At 43.3% G+C, this 17,892-nt stretch overlaps 1 protein-coding gene across 1 annotated transcript in view; it reads right to left on the bottom strand.

The window, feature by feature from the left end:
• Positions 1-2,097: 2,097 nt before the first annotated feature.
• The window catches only part of cnk (connector enhancer of ksr), an 80,649-nt gene continuing 64,854 nt past the window's right edge, over positions 2,098-17,892 (bottom strand). The window contains exons 16-21 of the mRNA XM_080275551.1: positions 11,111-11,326; positions 9,504-10,911; positions 7,913-8,052; positions 6,495-7,510; positions 2,235-2,345; positions 2,098-2,162 (exon numbers count right to left, since the gene is read on the bottom strand). Of these exons, the coding sequence (XP_080131677.1) occupies positions 2,098-2,162; positions 2,235-2,345; positions 6,495-7,510; positions 7,913-8,052; positions 9,504-10,911; positions 11,111-11,326 (2,956 nt within the window). The remainder of the gene's footprint in view (positions 2,163-2,234; positions 2,346-6,494; positions 7,511-7,912; positions 8,053-9,503; positions 10,912-11,110; positions 11,327-17,892) is intronic.

Below are 17,892 nucleotides of genomic sequence, written 5' to 3' on the forward strand. Positions count from 1 at the left end.
AAACTGATGAAGCCGGGCAAAATAACGGAGAAAGAAAAATTTCCGGTGACGAAACAAAGGCAGGATTCCCGATTCAACTTACAGGCTTTCAACTGAAGATTTAAAAGGACCAAGTGCTAAATGGAGACCAAGATGATGAACAGAATCTAAACGATGCAGGGAACGAAAAGAGGTAGAAGAGTAAACCCGACAACCATTATCCAACTTCGATAAAAAAAGAACCTTATGAAGACAGAGGACAGCCTTTCGATCTGCACCCCGTGACACGTGATAGGTGTTGAAGAAGGTGAAGACGTTCCAAGGCAGATACCCTCAATGAAGAAATGTGAGCATTCCATGTCAACCTACGGTCAAAAACAAGACTTAAGAATGAATCTGAAGGCCTATAACAGAGGGGCATACCATAAAGGAAAAGAGGTGGATGAGGGATAGTGTGGCAATGGGTTAAGGAAACAGCATAAGCCTTGGAATTGCAGAACTGAAAACCGTGAGCAGCCGCCCAACCCGCAGCTGCCGTAATCGCGGACTGGAGAATACGCTGAAGGACAACCTGATTAGAACCAGCAGCATGAATCACAAAATCATCAACATATAAGGAGGAACGAATACCTGCATGGAGGGAAGAAACGGTATCATTAATAGCATCAACAAAGAGTGTGGTACTAACACAACAACCCTGAGGGTCACCTTCAAATTGCCGAAAAGAAACAGATAAGGTATTACCAAAATGGACATGAAATGTACAATTGGCTAAAAAATTTTGAATAAACACCCCTAAATTACCTACGATACCAAAAGAACGGAGGGTGTGGAGTACATGATACTTCCAAGCAGTATCATACGCTTTTCAAGATCAAAGAAGACTGCAAGAAGTTGCATGACGTGAAAATGCAGGCCGAATAAACATCTCTAACCGGACCAGAGTGCTACGAGATTTATGGAAACCTAACTGAACAGGGAATAGAAGTTGAAGGGATTTTAGGATCCACATCAGCCGAACACTGTCCATGCATTCCAGCACTTTGCAAAGAAAGCTCATCAAAGCAATCAGACGACAATCCAGCGGAAGGTGACCAGCTTTGATGGTTTTAAGGAAAGGAGCAATCAGGGCAACGCTCCAAGCTGATGGGAACGCTCCCTCAATCCAGATCTTTTTATACAGAGACAAGAGGAAACGTAAAGCGGTCAAAGAAAGATGTTTGAGCATCTTGTAATGCTCACATATCCCTGCAGGAGCAGATAGCATCACCCAACTCAGAAAGAGAGAATGATGCATTGTTGGATTCTGCAGCAGACAGATGAAAGCTGAGCAAGATTTGTTCAGTAACTGAGCAGAGTATGGAAATCTGGAGATAAGTGGGAGCTATGGCTAACACGACTAAAATTAGTACCCAACGCATCAGCAACCATTCCAGAATCTGCAACAGATGTACCATTCACATGAAGAACTGGAGCAGGAGAGGGATTATGTTTGCCAGCAATCTTATGGACATGTGAATGTATGGCTTGAATGGGAGGAGGAGACATAAGAGTACCAACTCTGTTTCATAGTCTCTTTAACTGTGCAGCGAAAGAAAGCAGACGCCCGGCGTAAAAGCATTACATGGCATAAACGATCACCAGTATGACGCTTCCGACAAAGGCTCTTCCACTTAGCACACTTAACATGAAGGGCCCTGGAACAGTCAGGAGTCCACCAGGGGACACACTTAGACATGAGGGGGTGCATAGAACAGTGAATCATGACCTGGGCAGCTCGAAATATGGCATCAAGAAAAGCAGCAAGCAAACCATGGGGATCATCCACCGGGAATGGGGATAAGGTGGCTGTAAAAGACGTGAAAGTTGGCCAATCAGCTCTATCAGAACACCAACATGGGGGACAGGGAACAGGAGAATACAGTAGATGCTCAATTTAACGAACACCGATTTGGCGTAAGCCCGAGATAACGGAATCATTTCTTTTTCTGGTATATATTTTCCAAATTTAAAGGAAAATTTCTGTTAAAATAAGCATAATTCCATTACGGGAATTCCGTTCCAAAAACCCACTAATTACAGGAAAAAGTCCTGTAAATTGAGCACACCATCAGGCCTTTACCAGAAACACTCCCCTGACTGGCAGTGTGCGGTGTTGCCACACATCTGCTGTGACAGGGTCCCTAGAAGGGAGAGGGCAGAGCAGAGTGGAGATGCAAGTGCATAATCCACCTAGCAACCAGACTTCCACACACCTTGGGGGCCATTAAGGTATCCTTCTATAGCTCCCCCACCCATCAAGTCCCAGCCAATGTCTCCGAACCCACCCAACGACAACAACAAGCAAGGGTCGGGGGTGCCCATGTCTGAAGTATGTAGCTTTTTAAAAAAGTAATATACTGTATTTATACTGACTGTGTATTATAATTACTGCACATTAACATTATGCTTATTATTTTGAAATCTGTCGTTTCCATTACTGGTGATGTGGTAAGGCATGTCTCACTGCAGTAATTTTTATTTACCAACACAGTATTTTGTGAAGTGTTCTTCCTTGAACTAATTACTATTTCTGGATGATTAAGTAATCTGTTTACCTTTTCATAAAGACACATGTCGTCATTTGTTTGTTTCTGATCACCCATAAGGCTGGCAGTTTGGCACATATGAATATTTCTTTGTCACTAAAGGAAAAATCAGTAACACATACATTTACTGCAATACCCATAAACAGACTGCATTAATGTCTTCAGAAGACAGAGCTGCAAAACATGGCTGCAAACATAATGATAACCAAGACAAAGCTGCATGAACAAGTTTTACCATATCCGTTACTTGTACTCACAATTATTCATCATCATCATCATCATCAACTAATCCAGTGTTGCCCCATGAGAAATGTAGAAGCCTGGGGCTAGGCAAGTTGGTCCTGACATTTAACATGGCAGTGACCAGCCTCACTCATCCCTGAGTGGCATTACGTGAGCAATAAACCCCAATCATCCCCTGGATCTAAACCTGCACCGGTTCAATCCAATCGAAGCACCTTAATTACCCACTAAACCAACAGACACCTTAATTTAGTTATATGGTTACCACCCAGTGTAGTAAATGGTTTCCTGGTGTAGAGGAAACCATTTGGTTTGTCACTCAGTGTTGAGTCACCCATAGAGAGAAGGAACAGGAAAGAATGAAGGAAACAAAGACAGAAGAGGAAGAAAGGAAGGAAGGAAAGTATGGAAGGAAGAAAGGAAAGGGCAGGCACCCGAGAGCAGCACTACCTTGCAATTATTCACTCACTCATTTTCATAATGGATATACTGTAGTCATGGAATTGTATTCTACAGTAAATTCTGCATCTGCTAAAAGTGAGACACATTGTGATAAAACTGCATCATCAGTGAAACCCAAACCTAAACATGAGAAATGTTATGCAGTGCAATGTGAGATTACAAAGCTACAGCTTTTTACTTCCCTATGGAAATATTTTCACTGATATAAAAATTCATAACAAACATGTTTTATTAAAAATTTTACCACATTAGTTAAAGTATAGTTAGTCCTAATCACTCAGTTATGCTTGTACTGAAATGCCAGTTATGACAACACAATATTAATTTAATTCTGTGTTCACTGATGTATTGTATGTGCAGAAAAACTGATATGGTCAAACTGATCAAAACAATACCATGTAGAACACAGCGAACTTAAGGGCAGGCTGGGACACCCTGACTGGATGTAGGCAGAAACTATACCACACCCTTTGTTGAGTATGTGGTAACATGAAATTTTTCTGTCATTTACTACAAACTAATAAAAAATATTAATGATAATAATAACAAAAAGGCAACTTATAATGAGGACTCACTGCACTGACCAGTCATACTATCATGGACATCAATCAGAAACAACAAGAAAAGTTAAAAATCTTAGTTCAGATTTCTCTACAGGCATAAGTAATAACGGCACTGCCACAACCAAAACCTAAAATACACCATGATACCAGGTATGCAACTGGGAGGGACTATCCATCACATTATTATGCACATCAATCAGAAACAACAATGGTTAAATTTCTTAGGTTAAAATTCCTGTATCTGCAATAACAGCACTGTCACAATAAAACCTACAGAAGTAACATACATTAAAAAAAAAGAAAAAAGAAAAACTGGAAGGGACTATTACTCCCCTCCACTTCTTAAAAAAAAATAAAAATAGGATGTTTTACTACAAGAATATAAAATGTATTATACAGCAGCACAGTACAGGCATCCAAAGATATGCTCTGAAACTTCCCAAAGTGATCTGACAAACACTGAGACTTTTTACACTCTGTCCAATGATGTCAGTTTAGAGGCTGGAACAGTGACAGATCACAGTAATGGGTTCAGTGATAATGTCCAGGCAGTTCTCATTATAAGTCTGGGATGTTTTCTAAAATATCACAACTTTTTTTCCATGCAAAAAGTACTGTAAACTGAGGGAAACTGGCAAATGACAACTTGCAAAACAGGTGGCTTATGACAAGGACTATCTGTATAACTGCCGTACTCAAATATTGTGTCTGGCATATGCTTGGAGTTATTACTGAGCCTGTGAAATTTCATTTGTATAAAACAACCACAGCATGCCCTCATTTTACGAAGATGTTTAAAAAATCCATGGCATATCGATTTATTGTATTTACTGAATGAGTCAATTATAACATTGGTTCATTGGGGATACATTATTGACCAAGGGTCACCCACTCAACAAAGTCTAAAAACTAGTTTCGGACTCACCTCAACTAACAGTTATTTCACTCCATTTGTTGCTTTCCACCAAAAATAAGTAAAAACAAGTTTCCAACTCATCCAAACGGCTAATTATTTCACTTCACTTGCTGCTTGAACTACGCCACACTACTCATCACCGATCCTAACACAACCTACAGCGATGAGTGTAAATGCCATCTTTCAACAAACAAATGACTATACCTGTATTTGTGCGAGGGCAATTGTTTATGAAAACAATGATCATATATGAACCACTGAGGCTTCGTACAGATCACAATCATTGTCTAAATGAAAATTCTGACATACAGTAAACACTCAATTATCCATCACTTAGTGGCCAAAGGGATGTCGGATAGTGACATACTGACAGACGGTGAAGTAATACCCCCAATAATACCTCCTAAGGAAGTCTAATCCCCTATAAAACCCTATGACTGCACTATATAACTGTTCAAAGATAGATAAACATCCTCCACATACTGTAATTAGCATGATAAATGTCATCGTCCTATAAAGCTCCCAGGAAATTGCGTTTTGAGTGACAAAACAAATGGTGTGGCTTTTGATTCCTAGGGAAAAATTCTGTCACTTGCTGTGATGAATAATGACACATACTGACTAATGCAGCAACAGATAACTGATTTTACTATCGAAAAATGGTCTTAACTTTTTCATCACCTCGTAAACGGTCCTTTGCATACCACTTCATCGTATAACAAAGGTCTGCTGTAGTTTCTCATGATTCCCACGCTTATTAAATTGTCCATTAGAATACAGGCAGTCTTTTGCTTATATAAGGGAGGGCATCTGAATATATCACAACTTTCTGCAAACAACTGCAAATGTAAACTTGGGGAAACTAGCGAATCAGTTGTACAGATAACAAATAAACTTTTATATATAATTTTTCTTTAGTATACTGATGATTTAACACCAAAAATGAATGTTAAAAAAGAAGACCTATAATGAGAACTTACTGTATGTTAAAAATGCCCAAAAACTCTACCTCCGAATGCTAAAAATCACCAGTCATGCTCCACATAAAATACACTTGTCGTACATAAAATTTATTCTGCAGAATTTGTATGGGGATAATCAGGTAACTCTGTTTTGTGACATCTGTTGACACTAGTTATAGGCTAATGGGATACGATAAACATCTGCTCTGGTGAACACATTAATACAGCTAATGAAACACTAACATTAGGACTATAATGCCCAAATGAGGTAAAAATTGATGACATGGAAAATGCAATATAAGGAATAATTACCAAAGTCACTTGCGTCATATTTTTGACCGTGCTGGGAAACATTTACCAGAAGTCAACTGTATAACATGAAAAGGCTTAGAAGACATATATATGTATATATTTATATATATATATATTTATACATAAAGATAAATAGAAATATATGTACAGCATAGAAAATGAGCATTTATCTATCACGTTTAAGGTCGTGGGGATCACTTGTGAAGGGATGCCAGGTGGGCACAAGGCACTCGGGGGAACGGGAGTCTCTCGAGGCCTTGGCCACCACCAGCCATATACAGTATTCTTAACTAAATCTATGAAAGCACATTGTTTAAAGCCATGTAAAACTGGCTGTTACACAGAGAGTAACTTAAAAATAAGAAGACAGAAGAATTTACCTGAAAGCAGATGTTGAGCATTAACACTGTACATAAGCACCATTACTGATGAGAGCATCATATGCTAGGATGTTGCTCAGACAACTAACTTTGGGTGGGCAGGTCAATCTGTGAAGGTATTTTACTGTCAGTCTCTTGGTCACCTGGGGTGAAGTCTGGCAGTGACGGTGGGGGAAGTCTGGGGGCGGCACTGCTTCTCGAGAGCTGGTCAACTGGGTATCTCTCGCCCCCACTGGCAAGACTCAACCCAGGTGGAACTCTGGCCTCTATATTTCTGTTTGTGCACGTGGGGGTGAGCCTCCCTACTGTCCATGATGCACCTGCCGTGTGAAGGGCACTCGAGGTTGCTGGCGATGACACATAAATGTTTTGATGGGTGGTGGGGTGTGCTGGGGATGCTACATACAAATTCTGGTGGTGATGGTGGTGGGGTGAGGGGGTGGTGAGGTGAAGATGCGGGACCGGTGTGGTGCTATAATGGCTATCAGCTACAGTAATGTGATGATGGGTTGCTGTTGTGGTGCTGTGGTGGCTGGCAGTCTCAGGGAAGCTTGTGTAAATATTCTGGGTAGATGAGGCTGATGACAAGGGTATGGTGCTTGAGGGTGTGTTAAGGCGGGATGGAGTGTGTGCTGTGACAATGATATTAAGAGCATGGTTGCCAGGGCTACCACCTACCACTATATTCCTCTGACTCTTGTACTCTCTGGCTGACACTAATTGTTGCCCCATCTCTCCTCTCTCCCCACAGAGCCCCATCCCTAGCCTATCCTCCCCTGGTGTGGGAATCCTGGCATGGGAGAGGTGGACTGTGGGGTGAGTTGAGGATGGCTGTGCCACAGTAAACACAACATGGGTTTGGATACTGGTGTGGGTGGCCTCAACTTGCTCCTGGGGTCCCTTGTCCTGCTGACCAGCCAAGTAGGGGCCAGACAGTGGCTGGTCAGCTGGGCTGCTGCACAGGGAGTACGACCCTGGCTCAAACACAGGCGGGTATTCCATCCCAGGATAGTGAGGCAGGATCTGAAGACAGATGAGCAAGACAACATCAATATTTTTATCCATTTTAGATACACCTAATATATTTATACAGTGGTACTGATATCTTCAGTTTCACAAAAACCAACACTGGCAACCTGAGTTTTTTTGGTGACACGTCATACTCCCCGGTTTCCATACGGCTATTACAGTACAGCACAGTACATCCTTATTATTAACGAGGCTTAGGTTCCCCTAAACCCTGCAAATATCTAAAACCACACTCTTCATGGAATACATAACATTTTCAACACCCAAAATGAAAGAAGAGTTATAAAAATGATAATGGCAATGATGAATCTGATGATAATGACTAAGACAATGATGATGATGATGATGATGACAAACTGCAACTCCACCTGATGGTACTGAACTTGCCTTCTGACTTCGAAGTTTTGCTGTGGTAGGAGAGTCACCTGGCAAATGCATGGAGGGGGGGGGAGAGACTGTGGGGGGCTGGGGGGATGACAGGGTGAGGGGAGAAGTTGGCTGAGTGGGGGAAAATGGAACCGTTGGGGAGGCTGGGGGTGAGGAGAAGAAAACATCCCTGGGAGACATGAGGCTGGGGGTTCGTCGCTGCTTCCCTATCATCGACACTCCCATGGCCGGCTGGAAAAGCAGACATAAAGTTAGGTAAAATACATCTGTTGCTGGTGTTCCTTCCTAGGTTCATCTGTATGTGACCCCGGTGGACTGCAAGCTAAATCTGTCCTTCTCCTGCAGTCCACCACCCTTGATAGAACTGAGGAACATTTGTACAACCAAGCACCAATGCTGCCCAGCTATATCGGTACTGACACGTGAAGGTGTCCCTCTCCAGTTCTACATACTACAATAAGTCACTTGTTATATGTTGCCTACTTTTTTTTTTTTTTTTTTTTTTTTTTTTTTTTTTGGCTAAGTCAAGGTTACTATTACCAAAAGTCTGCCTATTAATGATCCATTGCTACCCATACAGCTGATTCAATAATTTCTCCGATTTACATTACTGGCTGTATGAAACGTTGAGACACCTTGGAAAATATCCCTGATATATAACAAGAACTTACTGTAAAGCTTGAAAAAAAAAAAAAAAACTAACAGTCAAGTAAATATTACTCTGTGAAATGGAGAGCAGTATGAAATGCACTCATTTTGGTAAATACAACTGATATATAAGAACAATTTCAGCTGACATTAAGAACAGTTCTTACAGTCTATAATTTAAAAAATAATCTGTTCTTTCATAATGTATATTCATCATCTCATCTCATCATTCATCATCCAATCCTACATTGCCCCATGTGGCGCGTAGGAGCCAGGGGTTAGGCAAGTTGGTCCAGACATTTAAGATGAAACTGACCAGCCTCAATCATCCCTGAGTGGCAATACGTGAGCAATAAACCCCAACCATCCCTTGGATATAAACCTTCACCAGCTCAATCCGACTGGAGCTCCGTAATTGCCCACTAAACCACCAGGCGCCAAAATTTGGTTATATGGTTACCACCCAGCGTAGTAAATGGTTTCCTGGTGTTCAAGAAACCATTTGGCTTGTCACTCAGTGTAGAGTCACCTACAGGCAGAAGGAAGAGGAAAGAATGAAGGAATGAAAGATAGAAGAAGGAGTGTAAAGTCACCTATAGGCAGAAGGATGAGGAAAGAATGAAGGAAAGAAAGACAGAAGTGGATGGAAGGAAAGAAGGATGGAGGAGAGGAAAGGGCAGACACCCGAGAGCAGCACTACATCGGGTGAGTGGATACTTTATTAATATCTGCTAAAAAATGATATCTCCACACTGTAGTGAGTGCTTCTGGCTGGAAGCAAAGTAGACTGTGAGGATGAGACAATGTACAGTACAGTTAATCCTCACTATGAGGCACATCTTGTTTTTTTTTAATACAGTACTGCAAAAACTCCACATTATAGTACTGAGCAACTGCACATTAAAGTTCTACTGCTACCTATAGAGCTGATGTACACATCTTCTTCAATATACAGTACCAGCTGAACGGAAAAAGATATGGTATTACAGAACTTGTCCCATACTAATAATTACTGCCTGTACTCTGCAACTGACCTTCAGTGGTGTGCGGACGGCTTCAGTGTCATCAGTGGGGGCGCGGATGGTAAGGTTGGGGACCCTCCTAGGGCCAGCCTGATTGCTGGGCTGGCCACCAGAGTATGTGGACTGGGATGAAGCCGATCTAGATGAGGCTACACTCATGGTGGATGGTGAAGGAGATGGGGAGAGAGACGAGCATGATGGGCCTGCTGAATTGCATGGGGAAATGGAGGAAGTAGAGGAGGCAGGTGGGAGGGTGCGCTCACTGGGTGACAGAAATTTGGTTCTAGGGGGAACCTCTGGCCTAAGAGCAACTGGTGATGTGTGAGGCCTTTTGGTCATAGAAGTAACAGGAGATACTTCAACACTACCAGCCTGAGAAGTGTCCAAGTGAGTAAGCTGAGTGGTGCCAGCAGTCACCACCTCACCACTGGCTGGGTCCAGTGTCAGTTCAAAGGCGGCCTTCATAGGGTCGGCCCGGGCACGCAAGAGGGGAGGGTGGTACAGGGCAGCTCGTTTGAGACGCTCTGGAACCTGAGCCTCTCCTGACCCTGATCGAGATCGGCTGTCTCTTTTCTCTGGAGAAGATCGAATACCAGGCCGGGATCGGGAAGGATCAGTGCGAAGGGAACTAATCCACAACTTTTCTGGGGAGCCTTCCCGGTACTCCTCTGAAGCCAAGAGGCTGCTGGCAGAGCCATGGGAGCTACGGGTGGGCGTATGCAATGGGGAAACAGGTGGGGAGAAGGCACGGGGATGTGACCAAGCCAAGCAATCTAAGGAGCCCCTCCTGGGGGATCTACACCTCACTGGGGAATCTCCCCCAACGCTGCCCCGCCGCCCGCTCACCTCAATCTTCGAGGGGCTGGAGCGTCCACTGGCTGGGGGAGTGCCAGCCCCTCGGGTGCTGCCACCTCGGTTGGGGCTGCACCGGGTGTCCAGGTCAATGGAAGTGGGTCGAGCTGGAGAGTGCTGGCTGCTGGCCCGGGTGGGAAGCATGTAGTGAGGTCGAGGCCGCTGTGACCCTACACCATCAGCCATCCATGGGCGAGCTTCTGAGCCAGGACTTGTTGGGGTGGGGCAGGGGCTCTCCCTCTGTATGCTATCTTTGGTCAAGGCTACACTCTCTTCTGTCTGATTTTGCTGCTGTTCTTGGAAATTATCAGTGTCTTGACTGGTCTCAGCATGTTGGTCCAGCTGATCCGGAACTTTCTTGGTCTGTTTACTGTCAGGGCCACGGGTGCCAGCTTGCCGCCGTCGCTCCAAAGTGAAAGATGCTGGCAACTGACGAAGTCGATCTCTCAAGCTATTCTTCCTAGCTACTCTTCTTCCTGGTCCTCCTTCATTTGACCCTGGACCTGACCCTGTATCTTTTCTTAGGTCACCGGTGGATGTGCTACGACTGCTACTATCACTCACTCGCCTGCAATGACAAAATCAGTACTTACTGTGATAATTACCATACTGTAACTACACTGATTTGTTACTTTTCCTGTTACTTAAGCCTACCTTACTTATGGTGAAAATAAAGAAATGGCACTGTGTAACCTGACCTCCACCCACACCTGCTCTGAAATTAGAATTAGCATAAGACAGTGAAGTTCAGCAGGGCCAGTGCATACCTGTAGCTGCGGAAGGATGCGGTGGGGACAGGTTGATTCATGACATCACGAGAGGGGTGAAGAAACCTCAAGCCAGGGGTCCTACTAGTTCCCAGCACGGCCAAAGGGGAACCACGGCCTCGTCCCGGCCCCCCTCCTGCCCCAGGTCCTCTGCTGCTGCAGCTGACAGACGAGCCTGGCCACAATGACACTACACCTTCCTTCCCGGGCGAGGTCCTGTCAAAACTAATCTACTTCAAGTCCCCCACAAAATAAAAGTTAATTGACACTTCACTATACACAAGTTCGCTATAAAAACTATATACCATTTGTGTTATCAGTGCTGTGAATTCCTCAAATACACATTTTCTCAAGTGGGTATTACCCATTACCCTCTGTTTATATACATGTACAACAGCAAGAGACATCACATATCCATAATATAAACCTCTAAACTGATGTTTTTGCTAAAAACTCATACGATATCACTGTTAAACTTCTCTAGTTACCTATATCAGAAAAATGGGTAACTAGAGAAGCTTAACAGTAACATCACATAAATTTTCGGGAAAAACTTCAGTTCAGGACTTTAAGGATATGCGATATCTCTCTAGCTGCTCTACATGTATGCAGACAAAGACAGTGTAATAGGTGGTTGGTACCACTGAATCTGGAAAGTATTACCTAAAGAATGATGTGTGGCTACAAGTCTAGCAGTTACCCATACAATCATCACTTCTTGAGAAAGAATTCAGACATCAGTAGACTACAGTAAAGTTCAAACCAAGACCAACTGTTGGAGTGTAATTAATGCAAATGGTTCTGGCACTACTTCAGACCTTCAGAAAATCATCAGCTGTACCCTGGCCAACTCCAATACTGGGGAGATTGGATCCCTTTTGATGATACTGCTCTTAAGATAAAGATGAGAGGAGGTGTGTAGACATCAATAGTGCAAAAAAAAAGGACCTTAGAGCTAGACATGAGAACAAATAGCTAAAACTATCAATATAAAAGCTGATAAATCACAAACTCAAAGGCTATACAAATAAAACGGTACAGGGTAGTTATTGAAAGACCTGCAAACCTGTGAGCAGAATTCTTATGAGCTTAAGAGGGCTTTCTTTCTCCTTTCCTTTAATCTGCACATCAAATTTCTATCTATTATAAATCTGACCATGGGCCATAAACTCACAGATATCACTACTTATGTAAACAGTAATACCTACAGTTCACACTACATGCTAGACCTATGACTTTTAGGGCTGGTGGGACGATATTAGTGGAGGATGTTTTTAAAGACAGGTCAGTGGGACTTGTGGGGTATAAGTAAAGACCCTTTTGGTCCAGTGATGCATTTTACAATTTATTCTTGCTAAGATCAGATAATTTTATTCAATATGGAAAGTGAGCACCTTCCAGCAGTGTCTGGATTACAAAAGAGTATATCCAACCCCCTCAGTCTGAAAAGTCTTTTTTAAGCTGAATAAAATAGACTGTAAACACAAAAAAGGACAGGGGGGGAATAACCAGATTGACAAAGTAAAAGAAATTCAAGTTCCTAAAAAGTTCCCGGCCCCAGCTTGGGATTCATCTTCTACCATTAAGGACAACAGATCACTGTTCTAACCACTTTTTTAGTACAAATATACATTACTGTATTATGCACAAAGAGCATACACAATCATATTGATATGCCACACACAGATATAAACTGGAAAGGAAAATGTATTTAAAAAAAAAAAAAAAAAAAAAAAAAAAAAAAAAAAAAAAAGCCCACAGGAATACAATCCGGTGAGTATGCTAAGGGTCTTTGGAGGCTTCTGATACCTCTTCCCTATAAATTCATTATTTCTGCATAAAGAATGTTAATAATGTCTTCTACATTACTTAATGAATTATGTCACCATTACAAACCTGTCAGTAACATACTGATACTGCTGAATATCGAGGAATAGGATGCAAATTGTAAAAATTAGAAAGAGGTAAGTGGTGGCGACCATCATCCACTCACTTGATGTAGTGCTGCTTCTTCCTTAGCCTTTATCATTCTTTTTCTCTGCCTGCCCTCCTCTCTTCCTATTTCTCCCATCTTTCCTGTCACTTCTTACTGCTTTTCTTTCCTTTACAGGTGGCTTTACATTGAGTGACAAGCCAAATGGTTTCCTATAAACCAAGAAACCATTTACAACGTTGGGAGGTAACCATATAACCAAACCATACGTGCTCCCTACGTGTCAACAAGTGGGTTGGGGGAGGGTTAGTGCCCCTCCCCGTAAAACAAATAACTCAAAGTCAAATGGCCACCCCTTACGGGATTATGGCGTCTGGCAATAGATAGATAGATAAATAGTTATGAGGTAAAAATGAGTTTCCTTTAGTTTCTATACCTGTAGTTCATTCATTTTAACTCTACCAAGATTTCCATCCATTTGTAGCTTATATCTATCTATCTATTGCCAAATGCCCTCCCTCCCATATGAGGTGGCCACAAACAAATCGCCTCCACGTCACCCTGTCTCCCACCATTTCACTGCCCTGCTCCCAATTCACACCCCCTTCTCTCATATACCTCTCCGCTCCATCCCTCCATCTCATCCTTGGCCTTCCCCTCCCTCTCTCCCCCTCCACCTCACTCACATACACTCTCCTCATCAGTCTCTCACTCTCCATCCTCTCCACATGGCCAAACCACCTCAGTGTGTTTCTCCTAACGCTTCCTATCACATCCACTTCCACACCACAATGCTCCTTCACTCCTCATTTGTCAGTCTGTCTCTACATGTGATTCCACAGACTCCTCTCAAATAACTCAATTCCACTGCTCTCACTCCTGATTTGTGTCCCTCCAACAACGCCCAAGCTTCACTTCCATACGTTAGAGTTAGTATCACAATACTGTCATGTAATAACTTTTTCACTTTCATGTTTCTTATCACTGCCTTCAAGGAACCAGCAACCTTCCTTCCTTGCTGTACCCTTTCAAGCACTTCACCCTCCAAACTTCCATCCTTGCTCATCACACTACCCAAGTACCAGTACTTAAACATACTCACATTTTCCATTTCCTCATCATCCAACCTCACTGTGCATTCACTGACTTCTCTCTCAAAGACCATAACTTTACTCTTCCCTTCATTCACCTTTAGATTCTGTTTCTTACACACTCTCCCAAACTCACCCACAGAGCCTTGCAGCTCCCCTTCGTCTTCACTTAACAACACAGTATCATCTGCAAACAACAGCACAGGGAGTTTCCAAACACTGCCCTAACTTATTAGGGCCACTCCAACATCCAATGTCCTACCTTGTATCTCTTTTATAACCCCATCCATATACAGACTGAACAGCCACGGAGACATGACACATCCCTGTTTCAACCCAACCTTCAAAGAGAAAAATTCACTTAGTTCACCATCCACAAGCACTGCAGCCTTAGCACCATCATACATACTCTTCACAGCATTCAGCAACTTCCCATCTACTCCATATATTCTTAATACTTTCCACAATCCTTGTCTATCCACCCTGTCATATGCTTTCTCCTAATCCATGAAAGCCGCATACAACTTCTTTCCCTTCTCTAGAAACTTTTCCACTAAAGATCTAAGAATGAATATCTGATCTACACAACCTCTTCCCTTCCTAAAGCCTTGCTGTTCTTCTCCAACTAATTCCTCTGTTATTTCCCTAACTCTGTCAATATGTATCCTACCGTACACTTTTCCTATTACACTAAGAAGACAAATGCCCCATGATTACCACACACTTCTTTTTCCCCTTTCCCTTTGTACAGGGGAATAATTATACATGACTTCCAATCCTCCGGTACACTACCTTCCTCCCAGGCCAATCTGCACATCTTCCACATCCATTCTACTACTACCTCTCCCCCATGCTTCAGCATTTCACCACACACTCCATCAATTCCTGGGGCATTCCCCATAGACTTTTTTCACTGCTTCCACAACTTCCATCCTACTGATTTCTTCCTGTTTTCTTACCTCCCTCCTTCTCCCAGCCATTCCCCAGCCACCATACTCGCATTACTTTCATTTTCTACGTTCAACAATTCCTTAAAGTGTTCTCTCCATTGCTTATTTTCCCTAATTCAAGAGCACAGTAAGCCAATCCTACGGCTCTATTTCCTTTCCACACCACTTGCTCATGACCAGCACCATTTTCTAGTACTAATCTCATGTTACAGCTCCATATTCAAGATGGGAAGATACCAATTTTATGTCAAGCTAAAGTGAACAGAATATAGTCAAATTTACTCTCCCATCCGATTACACTTGGTGATAAAATGAGCTGTGAGATGTTTGGAATTCTCATCAGGTTCAAATAAATGTGCTATATAAATCTGGGCAGAGGTGTGTAATGCCCTATGTGTAGCTGAGTGGAGCACGTAAACACCTATGGGTCTATGGTGAACTATGTGTACTGCTATGTATACAACCACCAAGCACTCCTGAGTGCTGCCAAACCAACAACTGTCTAGAATGAGCAGAATGACATAGCTGAAGAAATTAGGAGTGCATAGCTGTGGGGCTCAGTATGTTACAAAAGTTTTTGGCCCTATCTACAGTTCCGAGCAGATGAAAGGGAAACACTGTCTCAGCCCTGGTACTCACACAGTGGGTCATCTACAGTATAGCTGACAGGTTATTACTCATGAGAGGGGGGGAAAGAATGCAGGGAAAGGTAAGCGGATGATAGTGGAGGTGGTGGCCGTTGAGAGAAGGGTGGGCAGAAGTGACAAACTCGGAGATGGTGGGGGGGAGGAGGAGGGGGAGGAGGAGGAGAGTTATACTGTAATAGTTACCATATCAGCATTACCTACTTCAAGTGAATAAAACTGGCCTAATGTCAATTTGCTGTTTGTGTAAGCTCTGGGAATCACTTGGGTGTAAATCCATAAGCCATATCTACAAGCACAGTTTGCAAATGTTAACTTAATGGCTCACACTTGTTGAATAAGGTAGTGCTTGTGGAGTGGTGGGGAAACGAGGGGGGGTCAGTAGGTGGAGTGATTGTAACGTTGCCACAATGGTAAATTAGTGACAATGTGTTGGGTACTATATTCTTTCAGCCTCATGGAATTCTGTAAAACCTTCACATTTATGCAAGGTAACTGTGTAATTAATAGCTCATTTTCATATGAGACAAGTTCGTGAGGTAAGGTTTCCCACCATGAACCAAGATGTTGACGATGCTGCCAACTTTACAAGTAACATAGCTGGATTCATCATGGAGAGAAGACTTGACCGTGTTGCACAACGAGGCTGCATCATTGGGATGCAGGAAAGTGGGATGTCTGTTTGTGCCATAGCCACCAACATGGGAATGTCCGTGAGAACAGTTTTGAGGTGGATCCATAGGAAAGCATAGAGATGAACATACAGTACACCCCCCTAGTACGCGAAATCTAAGTACGCGAGGACCTGTTTTTAATATTTTCCTAACCAGAGTACGCGAGTCACACCCACACGACGTGAGGTGGCAGGGAAAAACCGCCCAAAACCAGTGTTTTCTGGTGTGAACCCCGAGAGCGACACCCGCCTCTGATGGAGAGTGATTTGCCAATGCCTAGGATTAGTTGAATCCTATGTGCCCTGAATAGGTTCAAGGAGGAATTTGAGAGCACGGAACTGTACCACCAATGCAAAAGGTTCTGAGTTCACTAGACAAAACCTTCTGCTACTACACCGAGAAGCACCATCAAGAAATTAACAGAAGGAAACAAACCCTCAGCACCCGTTACCTCCACTGGCCACCAGAAATTCAGCAACCCGAGGAAGCGGTGGTCTCTTCTGCAGAGCCACTTCCTGAGGAGGAACTAGATGAGGTGATGTCAGTGGTTTCATCAACAGACTTTGACGGATTCATGGAGGAAGTGAGTGAGGTGGCCCATGAAAGTGTAGATGAGGAGGTTGGTGGGGCGGGTGGTGCGGCTGGCAGTGCATCGGGTGGTGCGGCAGGCGGTGCATCGGGTGGTGTGGCAGGTGGAGCACACTAAGTGCCTCACCCTGCCTCGGAACCCCTTCTTACATCCATCAAGCCTGTTGTCTTCTTTGGTTAAGGTGAGCAGCCATATTCTTGTTAAGGTATATCTTAAGTAGAGTATATGTCTCAGATATTTTCCCTCAAATGGGTCAAAAAGGTCACTGATAGAGAGGGGGGGTGCCACCCATATGTTAATTTTCCCATTAGTTTATGTATTCCTAGTACATAAAATTCTAGTGTTCGAGCACGTCTGCCGTCCACATAGGCGCGTACTGGGGGGGGGTGTACTGTAATGAATTATTTATAACTGTATGGACAGTGTTTAGGTGCTAACCGGAAGTAATGCTACAGTTGTTATAAAAGTGTTCCACAGGTGGGAGGAGAGTGGTAATCTGGATAACCTGCCTCGCAGTAGACCACTGCATCGCACTACTCCTACTCTGGACCAGGATACTGTATCTGGCATAGCAAATCCCACTCACAAATGCAGCAGCCATCCACGATACTCTGAACCTTGACATCAGTGAGTGGACAGTGAGGTGGCGGCTGCACATGGCAGGGATACATCACCGAGTGCCAGCAGCCAAGGAGAGGCTTACCCAGCAACACCACGAGAGAAGGTCACAGTTTGCTCAGCAATATAATGGTAAGGAGGAAGAGTTTGGGGGCTGAGTCATCTGGACAGATGAAAAGATGTTCAAATCTACTTTCCATGGCAGGCTCCACTGCTAGAGGCACAACAATACTCAGTAACTACACCTTCAAATATGCAGTCCTTCTGATGAATGAAATTAATG

This window comes from Coenobita brevimanus, chromosome 62, assembly GCF_032717465.1.
Source record: "Coenobita brevimanus isolate Jiangsu-jjx chromosome 62, ASM3271746v2, whole genome shotgun sequence".
Classification (NCBI taxonomy): Eukaryota; Metazoa; Arthropoda; class Malacostraca; order Decapoda; family Coenobitidae; genus Coenobita; species Coenobita brevimanus.